Source organism: Equus quagga, chromosome 2 (assembly GCF_021613505.1).
Source record: "Equus quagga isolate Etosha38 chromosome 2, UCLA_HA_Equagga_1.0, whole genome shotgun sequence".
NCBI classification, from domain to species: domain Eukaryota; kingdom Metazoa; phylum Chordata; class Mammalia; order Perissodactyla; family Equidae; genus Equus; species Equus quagga.
In genome coordinates, this window is record NC_060268.1 from 173289630 (window position 1) to 173308376 (window position 18747).

At 47.6% G+C, this 18747-nt stretch overlaps 1 protein-coding gene across 1 annotated transcript in view; it reads left to right on the forward strand.

Annotated features, from left to right (window-relative positions):
* WDR11 (WD repeat domain 11) overlaps positions 1 to 10888 on the forward strand; it is a 56971-nt gene extending 46083 nt beyond the window's left edge. The window contains exons 20-29 of the mRNA XM_046653725.1: positions 1657 to 1765; positions 2666 to 2728; positions 3923 to 3988; positions 4795 to 4975; positions 5622 to 5717; positions 6238 to 6403; positions 6919 to 7016; positions 7681 to 7826; positions 8622 to 8701; positions 9919 to 10888. Coding sequence (XP_046509681.1) covers positions 1657 to 1765; positions 2666 to 2728; positions 3923 to 3988; positions 4795 to 4975; positions 5622 to 5717; positions 6238 to 6403; positions 6919 to 7016; positions 7681 to 7826; positions 8622 to 8701; positions 9919 to 10076 — 1163 coding nt within the window. The 3' untranslated portion in view covers positions 10077 to 10888. The remainder of the gene's footprint in view (positions 1 to 1656; positions 1766 to 2665; positions 2729 to 3922; positions 3989 to 4794; positions 4976 to 5621; positions 5718 to 6237; positions 6404 to 6918; positions 7017 to 7680; positions 7827 to 8621; positions 8702 to 9918) is intronic.
* The last annotated feature ends 7859 nt before the right edge of the window (positions 10889 to 18747 follow it).

The following is an 18747-nucleotide window of genomic DNA, read 5'->3' on the forward strand; positions in this document are numbered from 1 at the left end:
AGAATTTACCTTCCATGTACCTCCACACATAGGACCATAGCAGAATTTTGGAAAGAGTAACTACTTGTCCATAGAAACTGGTTGAATAAATTTGGGAACCTCTGCACAATGAAACAATCTATGCAGCAGTAAAGTAGAATGAGGAATAGCTCTGTGAACTGACACAGAGTGCTATCTGGGATATGTGTAAGTGAAAAATGCAAGTGTATTAGAGTGGCGACAGTCTGTGTATGCATTTACTTATTTTAAGAAAGAATAATCCAGAAACTAAAGAAAATGGTTATGGATAGGAGGTAGGAAGATGAGGAGAGTGGGAATAGGACTGAAACTTCTCTGAGTATACCTTTATTCTATAGTTTCAACTTTTGAACCATTTAAATGTTTTACATATTCAAAAAGTACAATGAAAACAAGAAGGATGAAAGAAAAGCAAACCCTAAAACTGAACACAAGAAACAGTTGAACTTGGGGCCGGCCCGATGGCGTGGTGGTTGGGTTTGCGCACTTCTGCTTCATCAGCCGAGGGTTCGCAAGTTTGGATCCCAGGTGCAGACCTGCATGCTGCTCATTGGGCTGTGCTGTGGTGGCATCCCACATACAAAATGGAGGAGGATTGGCACAGATGTTGGCTTGGCAACAGTCTTCCTCACGCAGAAAAGAAAAGAAACAGTTGAACTTAACAGTACAACCGATTGGTACCATAACCACACAAACGGAAGTCTCACTGTGCACCGTAGCATTTTATATTCTGAGAAAAAGAGCAGTTGCAGAGGAATTTTGAACTTTATGTTTGAGTAGTTAACAGTGGCTCTAATAATTCTGAAACTGTTTTGTGCATATTACAGGCTGGAACAAACTAGTAAATAAATTGCAATTTGGGGGAACTAGGATTCCTGCTGAGGGAAAAGGGAGATATAAGTGGAGTAGGAGGTGATGAGGAGGAACATTCCTGGACTGGGTTTGAATTGGAGGGGCCAGTATAAATTCATGACTTTTAAAAGAAAATGTATTTTCTGGCTCTGTACACTAATTTCAGGCCTAGAAGCAATGACATTTCAATGGGAATGAGCAGTCTTAGCACCCAGATGTTGGTTTATAAATTCCATTTCCTGACTGAAAAGAACCAGGGCTCCTTAGACAGTTTGTTCCAGAACAGAGGCAGAAAATGTGCAAGATGAGTCAGAAATTAAGGAGGGGTTCAAAAACCAATGACAACCTATCATAAGGATACAGAAACCAGCTTCGAGGGACTTCCATTATCAAATCTGGGGCAGCCTGGGCGTCACAAGAATACTTGTAGTATTGATATCAGTGTTGATTTTTTTAAAAACAGTCTATCATTCCATAGTAATATTCAAAGAGAGAGAAGGGGATGTGGGCAAGAAGAGAAAGCTCATGTGTACAGAAGAGTGATGGCTGATAAATGTAGACAGAATTAGAAAATCACCAATTTGCAACTCCTATCGTAATACTTGCTTCAAGCAAGGATCATTAGTGGGTGTGAAGTCGCCGGGTGAAAGCATGTTGGGGGATAGGAGATGCAGTCTCACGGTTTCTCCCCCCACCCCATGTTGTACCCTGTTCTCTGCTGACTTCGTAGTAGAATAAATTTTTATTTTATTTAAAAAAAACAAAACTTTTTTTTTTCTTGTCTAGAGCCTGTGTGGTGCCCCTACCTGCTTGTTCCTAGGGCCTCCCTCGCCTTGAAAGCTTTCTTGTTACACCAGCCCTGGAATGGACAGTTTTCTTTGGACATTTCTCATGTGTAAGTTTTTTCCATTTTTGTTTTCCTTTCTTAATTTTCTTGGGGTTGTAGGACACCCATGAAAATCAGGAGTGGCCTGTACTGCAAGGAACCTGAAAATCAAGCTGAGGCAGAGGTGGCAGCCACACTGAAAGAATCCTGGTCTGCCTCTCATTTCCCTGCTGGGGCCTCATGGAAGTGGGCGTCTGGCAGCTGTGAGCACACAGGCTGCGTGGACCTCTCACAGTCTAAACATGGCTGTGGCATAATGACCGTGAAGAGGGCCAGTTGAGGCCAAGAGGAATTGGGGCCAAGCTGAAAATTTTTTTTAAAAGCAGCAAAAATAGGCCTACTGCAGAGGTATTTTGTGTTTTATAAATCTCAATTCCTGCCTTATTGCAAAAAGATATTCACAGAAACTTATTAGTGGTTGTTAGTTAAACTCACAAGTGTCATTGAACTTAAGCCGTGTGGAGTGCACAGGCAGGCATGGGTTGGGGAACAAAAAAGTAGTAATGCGATGAGGTGTCTATTCTCCAGGAATGAATGAATGAGAAAATGAATGAGAGAAAGGAACGTCCGTTTTGCAGAGTGGAATGAGCAGATTCCTTTAGTTATCACCAAGTTCCTTATTAACATGAATCTAAACATGGTAGTTTTTAGAACCCTCTGATAAATTTTCTGGTTTCTTGATAGCCAGAGACACTCTCTTTACTCATTTCTTTGTTTTCACTAAGGTAGAAGCAGCTATTAGTGATAATTCTTGGGTTCCTGAGTAGACTGTTGGTATTTTGATCTATAACTAGGTTTTTAACTAAGGACTTCAAAGAGGTTATTTCTATATTACCACAACTTTTTCCCGGTGAAGAAATAAATGGTTATAAGTGAAGAGATAACTCATTCAGGATCTTTTCTGTACAGTGATTATCCAGAAAATGAAGAAATAAAGAATCTCCTTCAGGAGCAGTTGAATTCATTGTCTAAGTAAGCACTCCAACTATGTTTTATTAGAAGATGAGAATATAAGAAAGAAAAATATAATAATTTAGGCTTTTTAAAATTAAAATAAGTTGTGTTTTAGAAAATTCTAGTGGCCCAGAGAAAAACCATTCTATTCACAGAAGTTTATTTCCCTTTAGAATCTTTGTTTTGTAGAAAAAGTAGTTATTTAATAGTTACAGTGACAGAACATCTGTCTTCCACAAGTTCCGAAGTATCAGATGGCTCTGGTCTCGTGTCCGGGCAGGAGCAGGAGCTGTGGTGTTAGTGTCCTTGCAGCAGCCTGCCTCCACCACGGGTCCCCTGTGAAGCCTCAGAGTAGAGCACGCGCAGGGCGCTTCTTGTGTGCCGGCTTCCTTCTTCTAAAGTAGGCTCTCTGTGTCAGGCGCTGTGTGCACAGTGCTGCCTAAGAAGTTAATGTGCTCTCTAGAGCCAAGAGCTTTTAAAAGTATGCATTGAGAATAATATTGCAAAGGTAGTAGAAAAATATGAGTCTACAAGAAGTTCTTGGTAAAACAATATATTTTTGCAATCTAGAATCTGTCACACATAATTATAATATTTAATAAATTAGCCATAATAGAATGTTTTATGGATGTCAAATTCAAAATAATTACTTGATTGTTTTCTGTATCCAAAGGTTAACGTTTGTTTTTAAATGGAAAAGAATAGATTTAAAAAGTACCTTCCCTGCCCTGATTTATGAATAGTCTATATTTGGATGTTTTAGAACTATCAATTTATAAAAACACTGGCCTTTCTTCCTTAAATATTTTATTTTTGGAATAGTTTCAAAAATAAATTCTGAATGCATCCTCTCCATATACTATTCCTGATTAGCAAAATCATTTTATCAACAATGACGTTCTTGTTCCTATAATCAGATAGCTGTTCATATTTTGAAAAACATGAGTTTTTGAAACTGTTGCAAGAATGTAAACCAGAATCAGAGCCTTCCTCCCCTGTGGTGGTTGATGGTTCTACTTCCCAGCCTAGACACCCTCTGAGCCCTATGAAGCTTTTGTAATTTCAAGGTCATGGCAAAGTAACTTCTTTCCTGAGTTCTAAACATAGCCTTTGAGTGGAATTTTCCATTTCAAGAGTATATTGATTCATTTCCTTGTTTTATTGTTTGATTCAAAAATTTTGTCTTGCTTTTGCCTGGCTTCCTGTCTGCAGTGACATAAAGAAACTCTTGCTTGATCCGGAATTCACACTCTTGCAGAGGTGCCTGCTCGTTTCAAGGTAACACTGTGTGAGACTTCTGTCTAAGAGACAGAATTTCAGGTTAACTTGTTTCTCTTATTGAGGGTTTTTTAGTTAAGACCAAGCAACTCTTAGATTTTGGAAAAATATATCAGTTCATCCTTTAGATCTGACTTAGAATTAATTTTGAAAGTAGTAATAGGAATAGGAAAAAATTATATTTTAAATGTGAACTCTAGAGCTTCCCTATTGAAAACAGTCCCTCCTACAGACAGCTTTTTAAAATGTGTTTTAAAGTATCCACTACAAAAGGCCTGTCCTTAACTATACCGATGTTATATTTAGAAGCAATAACCTGTGCTTCCTCACTGTTGTAGAATTGTCCCTTAGGAAAAAGACATTTCCCTCCTTTCCCCAAAGAATGAATTGCAAATTATTTCCACACCTTATCTAGTGACTTACAAAGAGGAACCTGTTCCTTGCTGCGAAGCTGTGGTCCAGATTGAAAGGCGTGTGGGTAAACAGTGGCCCAGGCTTCAGAACCGCCGTGTTGCTCTTAACACAGAACAGAGAGAGGCTTGCGTGGGCACGGGCCCTGTGCAGTCAGCCCATCGTATTGTTGGAGACAGTAATGGGGCTGGAGAACTTGCTGCTTCCCTTCCTCACCCTGCCAGGCACACCCAGTGTCCCTAACGGTCTGTCATATGGCAGCACTGTGCCCCCAGCACTTCATGTCTGTCATGTGGCAGCACTGTGCCCCCAGCATTTCAGGCTGCGGTGCGCAGCCCCCATCCAGGCGCGAGTGGCTGAGTGCGCTCCGTGGGAACGTGGGTTTCCCCCCTCAGGCTTTACGGCGATGAATCGGAGCTGCACTTCTGGACGGTCGCGGCCCACTACCTGCACAGCTTGTGCTGGGAGACGCCAGCCAGCGCACCAGCCACCACAGAGACTGCTCCTCGGGACCACAGGGTGACCAACCCACTGGACATATGTTATGATGTCCTTTGTGAAAATGCCTACTTTCAGGTAGGACACTTCATGGAGTTTAAAGCTGTCGTCTTGATTACTTAGGTCTTTGTAAGTATCTTAAATTTGGGAAACTTCCGAACTAAGTTAAGGTCCACATGGGAGAAGTGAGTCCCTTGGCACTTTAGCTTACAAAAGCCTGACTCAGGACTTGAAAAGCTCGTAAACGCTCACTGAGTTTTTTAATACACATTAAAATTTTATTACAGTCTTTTAATTTTTTCTTTCTCTTAACATTTTAACTTAGAGGGTTCATTTTAATTTTCTCTCTTTATTAATTTTCTACAAATAACAAATATTTCTTTCACTTGGTTTGAATTTACTTCTCTGTATATAGACACATAGCTTCATAATTTCTTTAACCTCCAGTAGAGTACTTCAATACACAGGGTTTTTTCATCCAGTTGTATTCAAGTGCCAGTTTCTGTAAGCAGGCAGACTTGCATACAAATGATACTACATTTCAACATTTTTTTCTTTTCAAATTCTTACTGAATTGTTGGATTTCTGTAAAGTTGATTGTCTAAGACCTCAGAAGTCAAAGTAATGTTTATTAAAATGACTTCATTAGGTATAGTAAAATTTAAATAATTCAAGTCTTATAATCCAGGCTCAAAATCTTCCTTTTTTTTTTTTCCTACTGTAGAAATTTCAGCTGGAGAGGGTTAATCTACAGGAAGTAAAACGGTCAACTTATGATCATACAAGGAAATGTACCGACCAGCTACTTCTCTTGGGTCAAGTACGGCAATTTTTATAAGTCTTTTGATGTTTCATGGAATTGCTAATTGATTCGTATTTCAGAGCATCACGTGTGTGTGTGTGTGTGTGTGTATGTGTGTGTGTGTGAGATAGTGCGTCCCTGGAAGTATAAGTGTAAATTTAGGCTTACTTTCAAAATAAGACCAACAGACCTTGTGAGACACCGGAAATGTGTGGTTAACCAGCATGTGATTTTGGCCTCCTTGAGGTCAAATGAAGCCTGTTTTGTTTTGTTGTGTGTCTCTGAATTGACTGGTACAGAGCTAAAATAAGCTGTCCCTTGAGCACCGGCATAAACCAGGCTGTGGTTTTCCGTTTGTCCCAAGAAGAGGTGCAGCACCTCTGTTGAGTTTTGTATACGGAAACAAAGCACTCATGAGCAGCTTTTGCAAGTGAAAGTCGCCTTTCAGCAATAGACTTCAGCGTTCCAAATTTGAATTAAAAGATGTTGTGTTGGAGGAAAATGGTCTCAGAATTAGAAGAACTGTTTCTCTTGTTAGACAGACAGAGCTGTGCAGTTGCTACTGGAAACAAGTGCAGACAACCAGCATTATTATTGTGATTCGCTGAAGGCCTGTTTGGTCACAACTGTCACCTCATCGGGCCCCTCCCAGAGCACCATAAAGCTGGTGGCAACTAATATGATTGCCAACGGCAAGCTGGCAGGTAAGGCCCGCTCTGTGGGCATGTTCGTCAGCACTCTGGGAAATGAGGCCCCTTCCCAGCAAAGTGGTGATTATTAGGGATATTTCTCTCTTTTTTTTGTATATGGTAGAGAAAAATAGATTATTGCTAGCCAATTATACAATGGCCATATAATTTTATCGTCTAAACCAGAACACTTTTAAGAGTGAAAGGGGGCACTATTAATAAATACCAAAATAATAGCATAAATTGGACAAACCCGGGCAAATTAAAACAATGAACACCAGTGAGAGAGAGAATTTACTGGCCATTTTCTGGACTACATTTGTGCTTCCTGCGCTGGTTGCCTGAGTGGTAGAACTCAACATTGTAGAACTCTATTTTAATATTTTATTTTAAAATTTAAGTTGAGAATGTCTTCAGTAGGTATGAAATGCACAAGACTAGATGAAGTCAAATAGTGATGTTACTTTTTAGTGGCTTGTCAGAGACAGCGCCACAGTGTCATTTGAGGGGGCTGCTGTTCTGTCTTCCAGAGGGGGTTCAGCTGCTCTGCCTGATAGACAAGGCTGCAGACGCCTGCCGTTACCTGCAGACGTACGGCGAGTGGAACCGGGCTGCCTGGCTTGCAAAAGTAGGTGATTCCAGATGATGCCTTGAGCATTTGGGAGAGAAAGTTAAGTCTTGGGGCTGGCCCAGTGGCATAGTGGTTAAATTCAAGTGCTCCACTTCAGTGGCCCCGGGGTTCCTGGGTTCAGATCCCAGGCACAGACCTCCACACTGCTCATCAAGCCATGCTGTGGCAATGTCCCACATATAAAATAGAGGAAGATTGGCACAGATGTTAGCTCGGGGCTGATCTTCTTCACCAAAAAAAAAAAAAAAGAAAGAAAGAAAAGAAAAATTCAGTTTTGAACTTTTGACTCATGATTATGAAGTATTTTTTGACTGTAAAGCTCTTTTGCAAATATTTTCTTACAACTCTCATCCTCCTGTTCTTTATGAGTATAAATTACATTTCTTCTAATGGAAAAATGGAGATTGCATGGAAGTGAAAGCAGCTGGCTGCTCTCCCTGCTGGGGTGTGAGCCCTGACCACAGCCCAGAGGCATTGCCGGGCCCCTGCCTCCCGCAGGCTCAGGCTCTTCTCACTCCTGTTCATAGTCAGCAGCTGCGTCAGGGCAGTGTGCTAATAAAGCAGAGCCTCATTTGCTTCATCGGAGCAGATGCCGTTTCTACTGAGTTCTGTTTTCCTTTGTGTAGTGCAGGATGTCTTTGTAACTTGGTCTCCCTCGCAGGTCCGTTTGAACTCTGAAGAGTGCGCAGATGTGTTAAAGCGGTGGGTCGACCACCTCTGCTCTCCGCAAGTCAACCAGAAGTCCAAGGCCCTCCTGGTCCTCCTCTCCCTGGGCTGCTTCTCCAGCGTGGCCGAGACGCTTCACAGGTACACGCACGTGTCCCGTGGCTGGTCAGGAGGGCCGTGCCTGATCACGCCATATTCTCGAGGCTCTGTTGGGTGGGTGGTGGGACTCCATGTGTGGCATGAAAGGAGAAGCGTATACCTTAGGTTTATTACAAAACCTAGAGAGAATGGAAGAGCCCTTGTTTATTCATTCCTCATTTGGTCTAGGAGCTATGTTGTTTTCCTACCAACATACTAGTCAGACCTAACAGGGACCTGTAATGTAAATGTAATTTACATTTGTATGTAAAATAAGTCTGAATGTAAAAGAAGTCTTCAGAGAACTGGGGACAATTCAGCTTTCAGTGGAGCAACTGAAACTAAGGCTGGAGAACGGTAGGAAAGGTCCCAGAAAGTGGTGAGTTGGAGATGTCCCCTCTGAAAATCTTGGAGGGTAATACCCCTCTCTTGTTATGGGACATTTGGTTTATTTAAAACTAAAGGAGGTAGGCTGAGGCAAATAGGGCAAAAGATTGCTTGTTAAATCAGCACGGGGTTCCTGAATATTTGTTCTATCTCTGTACATTTTTGTGTATTTCAGCTATTTGACAATTTTTTTTAAGTATTAATAAAAAAGAGCTCAGGGTTGGAGACATGAGTACTGTCCCCTCCTTTCCTCTGTAAGCCAGGGCTTAGGAAGGTGCTAGTGCAACTTACGTAGCACTCGGGTTTCCAGGGAAAATGGGTACAAGTCTTTACGTAGAAATGTGCCCTTGGATGGTTCTACCCCAAATGCCGTAAATCACAAGCCTAACCCTTGTTTTGTTTGTTGAGCAGCATGAGATACTTCGACAGAGCTGCCTTGTTTGTGGAAGCTTGTCTCAAGTACGGCGCGATCGAAGTCAGTGGGGACACAGATATCCTTTGCCAGGGTGTTTATGCCAAAGTGGGTTTTAGAATTCCTCTCAGTCTTGCTGCCTGGGCAGGAACTAAATTTTATCAAGAAGGATCCATATTCTGATTCACCAAAGCCAGGAAAGAGGGAGAAAAGGGAGGGAAAGAAGGTCGTTCCACTGCTGGCGTCAGCTCTCAGCTGGACCGGGAGGCAGGAAGGACTGAGAGGGGTGGGATCCCACATGTTGTAATGTTTTGTTTGAACTTAAAGATAAAGAAAATAATTTAGGAAATGTATAAGAGCCTGCTACTTTAAAATAGTATCATTTCAAAGCAGCGCACTCCATGGAGTAAAATTGTTTATATTTATCTGAAAAATACATATTGGAATAACTAAGAAAGAAGGACTCACGGTTACCCACAGCGACAATCTAATGTCGACCAAGACACAGCACTTAAGGAGATGTGCCATGCAGGTGTCACTCCTCTAACCCTCCTCTAACCAGGAGCGTTTTATTTCTTCCAGACATCGCTTGAGTCACATTTGTTCCTTGAAAAGAATGGGCTTGAGAATACAACCCCCAGTTTGTTGTGTTTGCAGAGCCCTACTTGTTCTCACTGCCCTTTTTCTTGAATTATTACGCTGTGGCCTCTTTACGTGTCAGATATTGGTTTTCTGTATATTTTTTACAGAAAATTAAACTAAGCTTGAACTTACTCAACATCAAGTATCTAGACACTGGCGAAGTTGACTGTAGATGGAAGGAGCATTTGAATGTCAGAGCACAGTGGAGCAGGGCGTCTAAAGACCCGGCACCCAGCTGTCTGCAGCTGCTGCCTCGGGGCAGGCTTTGTAAATAGAACCTCACTGACTGGGGCTCTGTCTGCCCCAAACTGCCAGCCTCTCAGCCTTTCAGATGGCACCAGGGTGGGCATGTGAGTCTCTCTGCTGGTCTCTGTCTTGTTCCGGGCTTTAATTGTGTTCAGGTCGTGGAGAAACTGGGAGGACGTTAGTTGGGTCGTCTAGGCGAAGGAGAAGCTTTGGGCTCAGCTGGTTGCAGACTGAGCCATGGCCTCCCCAGCCAGGAACTGCCCTCCCCCACAGCAGGTGTGCCTGCACTGGCCCGGTGCTGCCCTCCTGAGCGTCCCGGCGGAGCTGGGCCTCCTTCCCTGCCTGCGGGAGCCTGGGTGGAGTGTGGTCACGCCCTTTCTGCCCTTCTTTCCTTTAACTCTGGCTTACAGAAACTCGTGTCTGCCATATATGCAGATTATGCCCGAAGTTTGAAGAACCTCGGTTTTAAACAGGGAGCAATTCTTTTTGCTTCGAAAGCTGGAGCGGCTGGCAGAGATTTATTGAATGAGCTGGAATCCCCCAAGCAAGAACTGGCTGAAGAGTGACAGGTTAATAAGTGCCAGGGAAGCTGACCCCGCAAGCGGGGCTGGGCGGGGAGTCGGCCTAGCTGTGTCACGGTCACGGTCCAGACTGATGAGGATGCCCTCCAGGGTCCTCGTGAGCTGTTTCACACACTTCTAAGGCTATGCGTGCACAGTATGTGAGCATTTACATTATTAGGAGCAGCTTCTCTGTCCTGTATTTATCTCAGAGAAAAAAACTTGAGGGCTTCAGATTTCAAAAATGTACAACATTTTATACCTTGGGAGATTGAGCTTTGAGAGTCCCTGGAAATACTTTTAATTTTTTTAAACTTAAAATTCAAGTGATTAAATCACTTTTCTCATTGACTAAAGATGGTCGACGAATCTATAGTAGAAGAAGTTGGTGAGACCTGTTCTCAGATACGTGCAGTGCCCGTGTTTACATGCAGTCATTCGAGATACAACAGAGCGAGAATGTCTGCACGCGAAGGACTGCTTACCAAAGCATTCCTTGTTTCCTCACCTTGAAAACAGAACCGTTGCCTCCCTCCTTTAGGCAGTTGCTGTGTTTTGTAATTTCAGGCTCATAGGCTCACGGGGAAATTTGAGGCTTTATGTTTTGTTCCGATATGTGGAGTCTTTGATATTTTGAATTTTAACTCCCGTGATATGTTATAGTAACCTCCTTTTTGAAGTCTCTCTTTGTGCTTTAATTTTTCTGTCTTTATGTTCTTCCAACAATTGAGATATGAGATGTTACTATTATAAATTATTGCTGAGAACTTAAATGTCTGTCTATAACCTACAGAAATGATAAATGAAAGGAAATCCCAGCCAGGCCTTCGTGTTCTCTCTGTCGCTGCGTGTGAGGCCAGGTGCTGTGCTGGCTTCTCAGGAGTCAGTCCACCTCCCACCTCCCGAGGTCCAGGCCACTCACTGAATCCAGAGAAACCGGTGTGGGAATTCCCGGGGTGTGACAGAGAGCAGGACTGAAGCCCCGCGCCTGGGCAGCTCTGCCTCAGGGCTCCCGAGGGAGCAGGGCTCAGCCCCAGCTCCCAGGGGCGAGGCAAGGGCATGGCATTCCCGTCTCTTCCTTCCCAGAGGTCCAGGGTGGCACGTATCCTCACACCCACCAGGAGGTTTGATTTTTAGATAGAATCGTAGCTCCTATCCCCTTAGGCAAGGAGCTGAGACCCATGGAGAGGAAGGACCTGTTCCAGGAATGCTTGCTCCCAGGCTGACGCTTTGGCTAAATGTCCTAACAAACCCAAGATCCTTCCATTGGTCCTGTGCCTCGCTCACTTTGCTTGCCTTTCCTTTGGCTAGGCAGGTTACACAGAGTCTCTGATGGCCATAGGCCAACACAGTTCTCTCTGTATTGTTTATTATTTAAATCACTGTCCAGATATGTGTATATATATACTTTTTTAAAGATTTTATTTTTCCTTTTTCTTCCCAAAGCCCCCTGGTACTTAGTTGTGTATTTTTAGTTGTGGGTCCTTCTGGTTGTGGCACATGGGATGCCGCCTCAGCATGGCCTGATGAGCAGTGCCATGTCTGCGCCCGGGATCCGAACCGGCGAAATCCTGGGCCACCGAAGCAGAGCGCACGAATTTAACCACTCGGCCAAGGGGCCGGCCCCCAGGTGTATTTTATTTATTCAACCATCAACTAGCCAAAGGAAAAAAGAATACTGGTCTTAGTAAGTAGAGAGGAAAAATAAATTTTATTCCAGAGGATGGCATTTTGAAGATTAAATATGCTTTGGATTGAGGCCACAAATAGGAAGTGGGGCATTGCCTGAGGTGGGAACAGAGACGACCAGGCACGGCAGCTCGGTAGGAACCTGTGGAGCGGACGAGACTGAGTGCCTGGGTTTTTGTCACAGTCCAGCTTGTTGAGATGGCAGTCGTCACTCAAGTACGATGAACTGACGTGGAGGCAGGGGAGGGGAGCTGCACAAGAACGGGCCTCTTTGCTGTGACTGTTCCTCTAGGGTAAGGGTCTGCAAGCTGCAGCCTGCAGACCTCGGCCTGCTGGCTGCCTGTTGTATAAATACCGTCATGCGCCACATAACAACATTTCGGTCAACAATGGACCACATATATGACAGTGGTCCCGTAAGATCAGTACCATATAGCCTAGGTGTGTAATAGGCTCTGCCATCTAAGTTTGTGTAAGTGCACTCTACGTTGTTTGCACAACAACGAAATCACCTAATGAGGCATTTTTCAGAACGTCTCTCCGTTGGTAAGTGACTCTTGACTGTGAGGTTAATTTCAGTGATGCTAAGAAGCTGTCCTGGATGACAGTCATGCCCGTCGCTCATCGTCAGTGGCCGCTTTCATTCAGCAGAGTTGAGTGGTTTGCACCAGAGACCACAGGGCCTGAAAAGCCTAAAATATTTACTGTCCGCCCCTTTACAGGAACGAGTTTATCCACTCCTATTCCAGGTCCAAAATGCTTCCTTGTGGTGAAATTTCAGGTGTTCAGCTGCCCTGTTGGGTACAGGGCAGTGTAAGGCCCTTTGCGAGTTGTCTACGACTAGGTGCACCAGAACCTACCTCTTTTCAGGAAGATGCTGTTGCAAGTTTCATCCCATCCAGCTCCTTCACTGGCCCAAGTCCCTGTGGCAGTAGGTCTAGGAAACTACATACAACATGAATCACCCAGGCTGACCTTACTCTTATTCCTGACAGTTCCACGATAGAAGACAGCAATAGATGATAGAAAAGTTTCAATCCAAGAACTGTTTCATTCTAAGCATTTTTTTTCTTTGTGAGGAAGATTGGCCCTGAGCTAACATCTGTTGCCAGTCCTCTTTTTGCTTGAGGAAGATTGTTGCTGAGCTAACATCTGTGCCAATTTTCCTCTGTTTTATGTGGAATGCTGCCACAGTGTGGCTTGACAAGCGGTGCTAGGTCGGTGCCCGGGATCCAGACCCGCAAACCCTGGGCCACTGAAGCGGAGCACACGAACTCAACCACTACGCCACCAGGCCGACCCCCATTATCATCATTTTTAAGCAAATCTCAGTTCTCCTCTAGACACCTCCTAATGTGCTCTGCCCTATTAAGACCCTCACCTTATTCCAATCTTTGACATTCCACCATCATTTTTAAGCCCTAATGCTTCAGGCAGGGTGGAAGATGAAAAATAGTTACGTCCGAAGCCATCGTGGGCACTACTGTAGAGCAGTGATCAGAAGAGAAGACCCGACGAGTCTGCGATATAGTCAAATGGGAAAGCTCAAGGAAGAGATTGGCAAACCGTAAGTTTGCACAGATACATTGTGGAAGGGAGTGAGGTAAGGAGGAAGGCCTAAGAAACGGAAGATTTCTTCAGGCTGATTTGGGGGGAAATGACTCAGATCGTTTTCTTAAGAACTATGTGTCCAGCAATAAAATTTAGTTGTACAGATTAGGCTTACTTCCCAATGGTCTTCTGGAATGCATATCAATTGGGAATTTAATTGAACGACAGACCCTTGCTTGTCCTAAGTTGCTAGACTTTGCCAAGAGTTAAGCCAAGGAAAATCTACCAGGTCCCATTAAGTAGCTAGAGAGCAGTCCTAGGGGGTGGTATTCTAGCAAGATCCCAACGTAAGTTAATTTCAGTGATGCTAAGAAGCTGATCTAAGCTGCTGCTTTTAGAGATGCCATTGCATGTTTCAGAGGGCCTGCCAGAGCCACACTCTGGCTCACAATAACTCAGCCGAGCCTCGGGTTTTGCTCTTTCCCCCTGGGAACCCACTCAGCCCTGTGGTTCTGAACACCAGTGCCAGAGACCGGGAGCAAAGGGGAAGGAGTAGGGACGGTGCGTCCCTGCAATCCAGCAGCCTGGCCTTGAGCAAGTTGTCACCTGAGCCTCATTTATAAAATGGTGCTAATATTGCCGACCTCCCAGGGTGGCTGAGAGAACGATGAGAGACGACAGGTGCAAGGCCTTGTCAGTCTAGAGGATGCTCCAATCCTTACTAGTTATTCAGGAACATGTGCCATCTGTCAGCCTCACTGCTCATTGGAAGATGGATGAGACTGTCAGCCTTCACTCACCACAGGGAGTCTTGCTTGCGTGGCACAGACAAGCGGGAGCTGGGATTAGAACGTGAGTGGGCGGGAGAGAGAAAAGGAGGACAGAGTGACTCCTAACATCTCTAATGTCACCCACTCTGGCATTGGAGAAAACTTTTTGAGCAGAAAGAACTTGATGTGGAGCCAGGTGGATCCCCTTCTCTCTCCTTGAGGGATGTCTAGAAACCTGCTCGGTCGGCCTCCAGCAGTTCCTCCCGAAAAATCTCCCCCCCCCCCCCCCCCCCCCCCAACAGCAATCTCCTGCCTGAGACTCAGGATCACCTTCCTACATCCCAGCCCTTTGCAGCCTCACCATCCCCGGCCCCATGCCCGCCCGTGGGAACCACCAGGCTCCAAGTATGTATAGAGCCATCACCTTCCAGGGACTCCTGTGGGAGGCAGTTCCCTAAAGCCAGGGAAGCCTGGGGCTGGGAGGGAGCAGAGAGGTACAGAGTAGCCCTGGGCACGGGGAAATTCACCCCCGACCAGGGGAGGTCTGAACAGAACCCTCAGAGTGACCGGAAGACAGACCAGGAGAGGGGCCCAGCGGGCGCAGTGGGGTTCAGAAAGGAGAGGGAGCAGGTTGACTCCCTGGAAGCCCCCGGGGAGGAGGTATCTTCGCCTGGCCCTGGAAGATGGGTGCAGTCAGGACCAGCAGGACGGACCCAGGGTGCCCAGCAGATGAGACAGCACAGAAAAAGGTGTGGTCATGAAAATAGCCCTTGAACCAACATGAGCAGCTGGCTCCACCTTTCAGGAATGTTGGAAAATGTCCCCTGGGGCTGGGTGGGCCGAGTGAGGGGACCAGCTGCTTGGTCCCCTATGGGGGGCACAGTGAGGGCCCAGCCCTGCATGCTGTGCTCACCGGAGAACCGGGCAGTGGCTCCCATCAGCTGTTCCAGGTAGCAGGGGAGCTGTGTTCTCAAAACAGCCTTGCTGGCCAAGGCAAGAGGGACAGACTTGGAGGGAAGGGTCCCTGCTCGGCAGTGAGGCTGTGTGTCCCGCAGACCACCGTGGTGGGTCCCAGCAACTGCACTGGAGAAGGAAGTTCAGGCCTGGAGCCAGGAACCTAGCAGCGTTGGCATCTCCCTGCTTCCACTGTCAGCTCTTCGTCCATTCACGAAGCAGCCAGCCCAATGCTTTAGACACATAATGGTCACATCTCTCTGGTGGCTCCCAACGCACATGCAGTGAAATCCAGTCCTTACCATGGCCTGTCTATAAGGAAGGCCCTGTACAATCTGGCCCCTGGCGACCTACCTAGGTCCACATCTCTGTCTCACCTTGAACGTGCCAATCATGGACCCACCTCAGTGCCTTTGCACTTGCTGTGCCCTTTGCCTGGAGCTCTCTTCCCCAGCCTTTCACATGGTTCTCTCTTCCTCCTTTAGACCTCGCCTCAAATGTCACCTCATCATCAGAAAGCCCGACCCTGATCCAGCTCTTATAAATAGTGCCCCATCCCTCTCTACTCCCTGACCTGCTTCATTTTCCTCCGGAACCCCAACATTACCTGATGTGTTTCTTTTTTTTTTTTTTAAGGATTGGCACCTGGGCTAACAACTGTTGCCAGTCTTTTTTTTTTTTTTTCCCCCTGCTTTATCTCCCCAAACTCCCCCTGTACACAGTTGTATATCCTAGCTGCATGTCCTTCTAGTTGTGGGATGTGGGATGCCGTCTCAACGTGGCCTGACAAGCGGTGCCATGTCCGCATCCAGGATTCAAACCCTGGGCCGCCGCAGCAGAGCACGCGAACTTGACCACTCGGCCACGGAGCCGGCCCCTTCCTGATGTGTTTTTTGCCTGGCTCGCTCACTAGATTGTCAGCTCTAGGAGGGCAGGGCTGGGTCTGTCATGTTCTTTCCTGAATCCTCAGATCCCAGAAGAGGGTCCAGCACGTAGAAAGCCCTGGATAATAAATGTTGGATGGAGGGATACAGAATGAAGGGGGCCTGGTGGGCGGCAGAGGAACAGGAGAGGCCAAAGTTGTCCCAGTGAGGCTGGCAATATCTTCTTGTCAGAGCAGCTCCCCCGGAAACCAATTACCGGGGGCTCCTTCCTGACCAAGGTGCTCCCTGGGTCCCTGCCCCTTGTCCCCTGCCCAGGAGCCTGTGCTGCTTAGTGGACCCAAGCCCAGGTGCCAGGGCCTCAGACCAGGAAGGGCCACATGAGGTCTGCAGTGTGCCTAAGGCCGTCTCTGCGCAGAAGCCCTGACTCCTTCCCAGGCACGAAGCGCTCGGGGCCAGGACTGGCCTGCATATCCTGCTTCAGACAAAACCAGGCAGGGAAGCTGTGCAGGGGCAAGGGAGCCTGGCCACCACCCCGTGGGACCTCTGCTCCTTCTCCAAGCCCTCGTCCTGTTGGCCCGGTTTGCAGGTGAACGAGTTCTTCGTCAGCGTGAAAATGTGCGGGCCATCTGTCGTCCAGGAGAGGAATGGATGCAGAGGCCCCCCCAGCCTCAGTTTTCCCGAGAGTGGCCCCAGCAGCCTGAGAAGGCAGGCAGAGAGGGACAGGAGGGGACAGAAAGGTCAGAGTTCCCTAGGGGGTGGTCCTGGGAGCCTCTGCCTTGGCGGCAGCAGCAAGAAGCAATTTGGGGCTTCTTCATGACCAGCCCTGCCTGGGGAGGGCTGCCTCCTGAGCCCGGTGGCAGGTGAGCAGGGTTGGAGGGGGGAGCCGGGCCACACTGAGGCGCTGAGTACCCGTCTCTGGGAGCGTGTGCTGGGGACTGCAGGCCCCTTGCCCACGTCTGCTCCACGCGCCTCCTGGCAGTGCTGTCATGGAGCTGCCTTGAGAGAAGACACACCTAATGGGGATTTTTCTCGGGAGTGCCATGGCCTGTGCAGTACGCTCTCTCCCCATGACCCCACAAATCTTTAATAAAACTATGAAATCCACCACATGCTTGATGTGACTGGGTTTTTGGGAAAAGCCAGAGAGAGGGCTGGCTTTGAGTCAAGGCTGGTGCAAGCCTGAGATAGCCTCAGCACACGTGATGGGGGACAGCCACATGTTTAGGTCCCTGAGGAAGGGTCTGACCCACGGAGGGTACAGCCACCTGGCTGCTGAGAGGTAGGGCCCCAGGAGGGCTCAGGGCAGCCCCAGCCGAGCAACAGCCAGAGTCCTCACCCCTGAGGCCCCAGAGGCCTTCCCACCTGACCGCCTGACAGGCTCACAGGCCGGCCTGACTCTCCACAGAATGTTCTAGAAAGGTTACCGACAGGTGTTGGGTAATCCCAGTTTAAAAGTTTCCGTTTGTTTCCTGTCACATGTCACAGAACTAGCCCCCTCACACGCCTCTTTCTCATCATATTTCATTTCTGTTAGCAAACACACATGGTGTTTTGTTTAAATACAACTCTGAAAACTTACTAACTGGAGTGTTTAGAGAGTCTGACGACCTCCTCTGTTGTAGCCAATGAATACACAAAAAGGTACTTTTGAGAAAGGAAAATCACGTGTCGTTGCTTTGTATTTTCTTTTCTGAAATCTGTCAGACCTAGAGGAAGCCCTGCCCTGAAAAGCCAGGACTTGGGTCCCTGCTGGGAGTGGACCCTGGGGTCTGCCCGCTCTGCCCACGCCGTGTTCCTCCCGGCAGCTCTGCCAGCTTCGCCTCCCCAAGGTGGCAACGTGCTGGGCCCCGAGCGGGTCCAGGTCTGAATCCCGGCGCCACTGTTTGCCAGGTGTGTGATCCCTGACAAGTTAGCACCCCGTGCCTCAGTTTCCTCATCTGTGCAAGGGGCTTAATGACAGCGCCTCTGTAAAGCTCTGGGAACAGAGCTTGGCGTGATGGACACTGGCTCTCATTGCGGGCTGTTCATGGGGAGACAGTCATCAGCAGGAATCAGGAGGCCTCCCCGCCCCTGACAGGAGCTGTGCGCAGCTTGGGTTTGGAGAGGAGCCCACCCTCCTCCCCTCTGCATTCTCAGCCCAAAGAGCCAAGTGAGGACAGGGCATCATTAGTGTTCCCATTAGTTAACCTCCAGGTGCCCCTGGGACACCTGCTCGGCCCGCAGGCTCCACTGAAGGAACCCAGGGAGGCCAGGCGAGAACAGCGCCTGGTCACCTGCCTGCTTTTTCGCGAGCAGTAACTGCCGGTGTGGCCCAGGAGTGGCCAGGTTCCCACCAGCCTCACACCGTCAGGAAGGAGCTGGGGGAGGAACCAGGGGCGCTCGTTCCACCCCTCCCCCCACCCCGGGGGAATGTGAGCCTAGACAGGGAGAGTAAGGGCGCCCTTTGCTTGTCTGCCAGGAGTGCATCTTCCCACCTGCCTTCAGACCTGGCTTCCAGGTCCTGCACCAGGGATGGGAGGAGCCATCCCCGCCCTCTGGGTCTTCTCCCTGCCCTGCAGCCCTGCGGGCCTCACAGCCACCTCCAAGGGACAACGGCAGGTGCTGTCTGGGGCCGTCCACAGCACTGGGAGATGTTCATCACTCCATCAGGCTCTGAGCGCCCCTCTGCACCGAGCCCTGAAACAGCTCCTTATGGGCCAGCCCCTGGGAGATGTTGGAGCAGCCTGGAGTCCCAGAAAGGAGGGAGGGAGGAGAGGAGAGGTGGAGGGAAGGAAGAGAAGGAAGGAGGGAAGGAAGAGAAGGGAGGAGGGAAGGAAGAGAAGGGAGGAG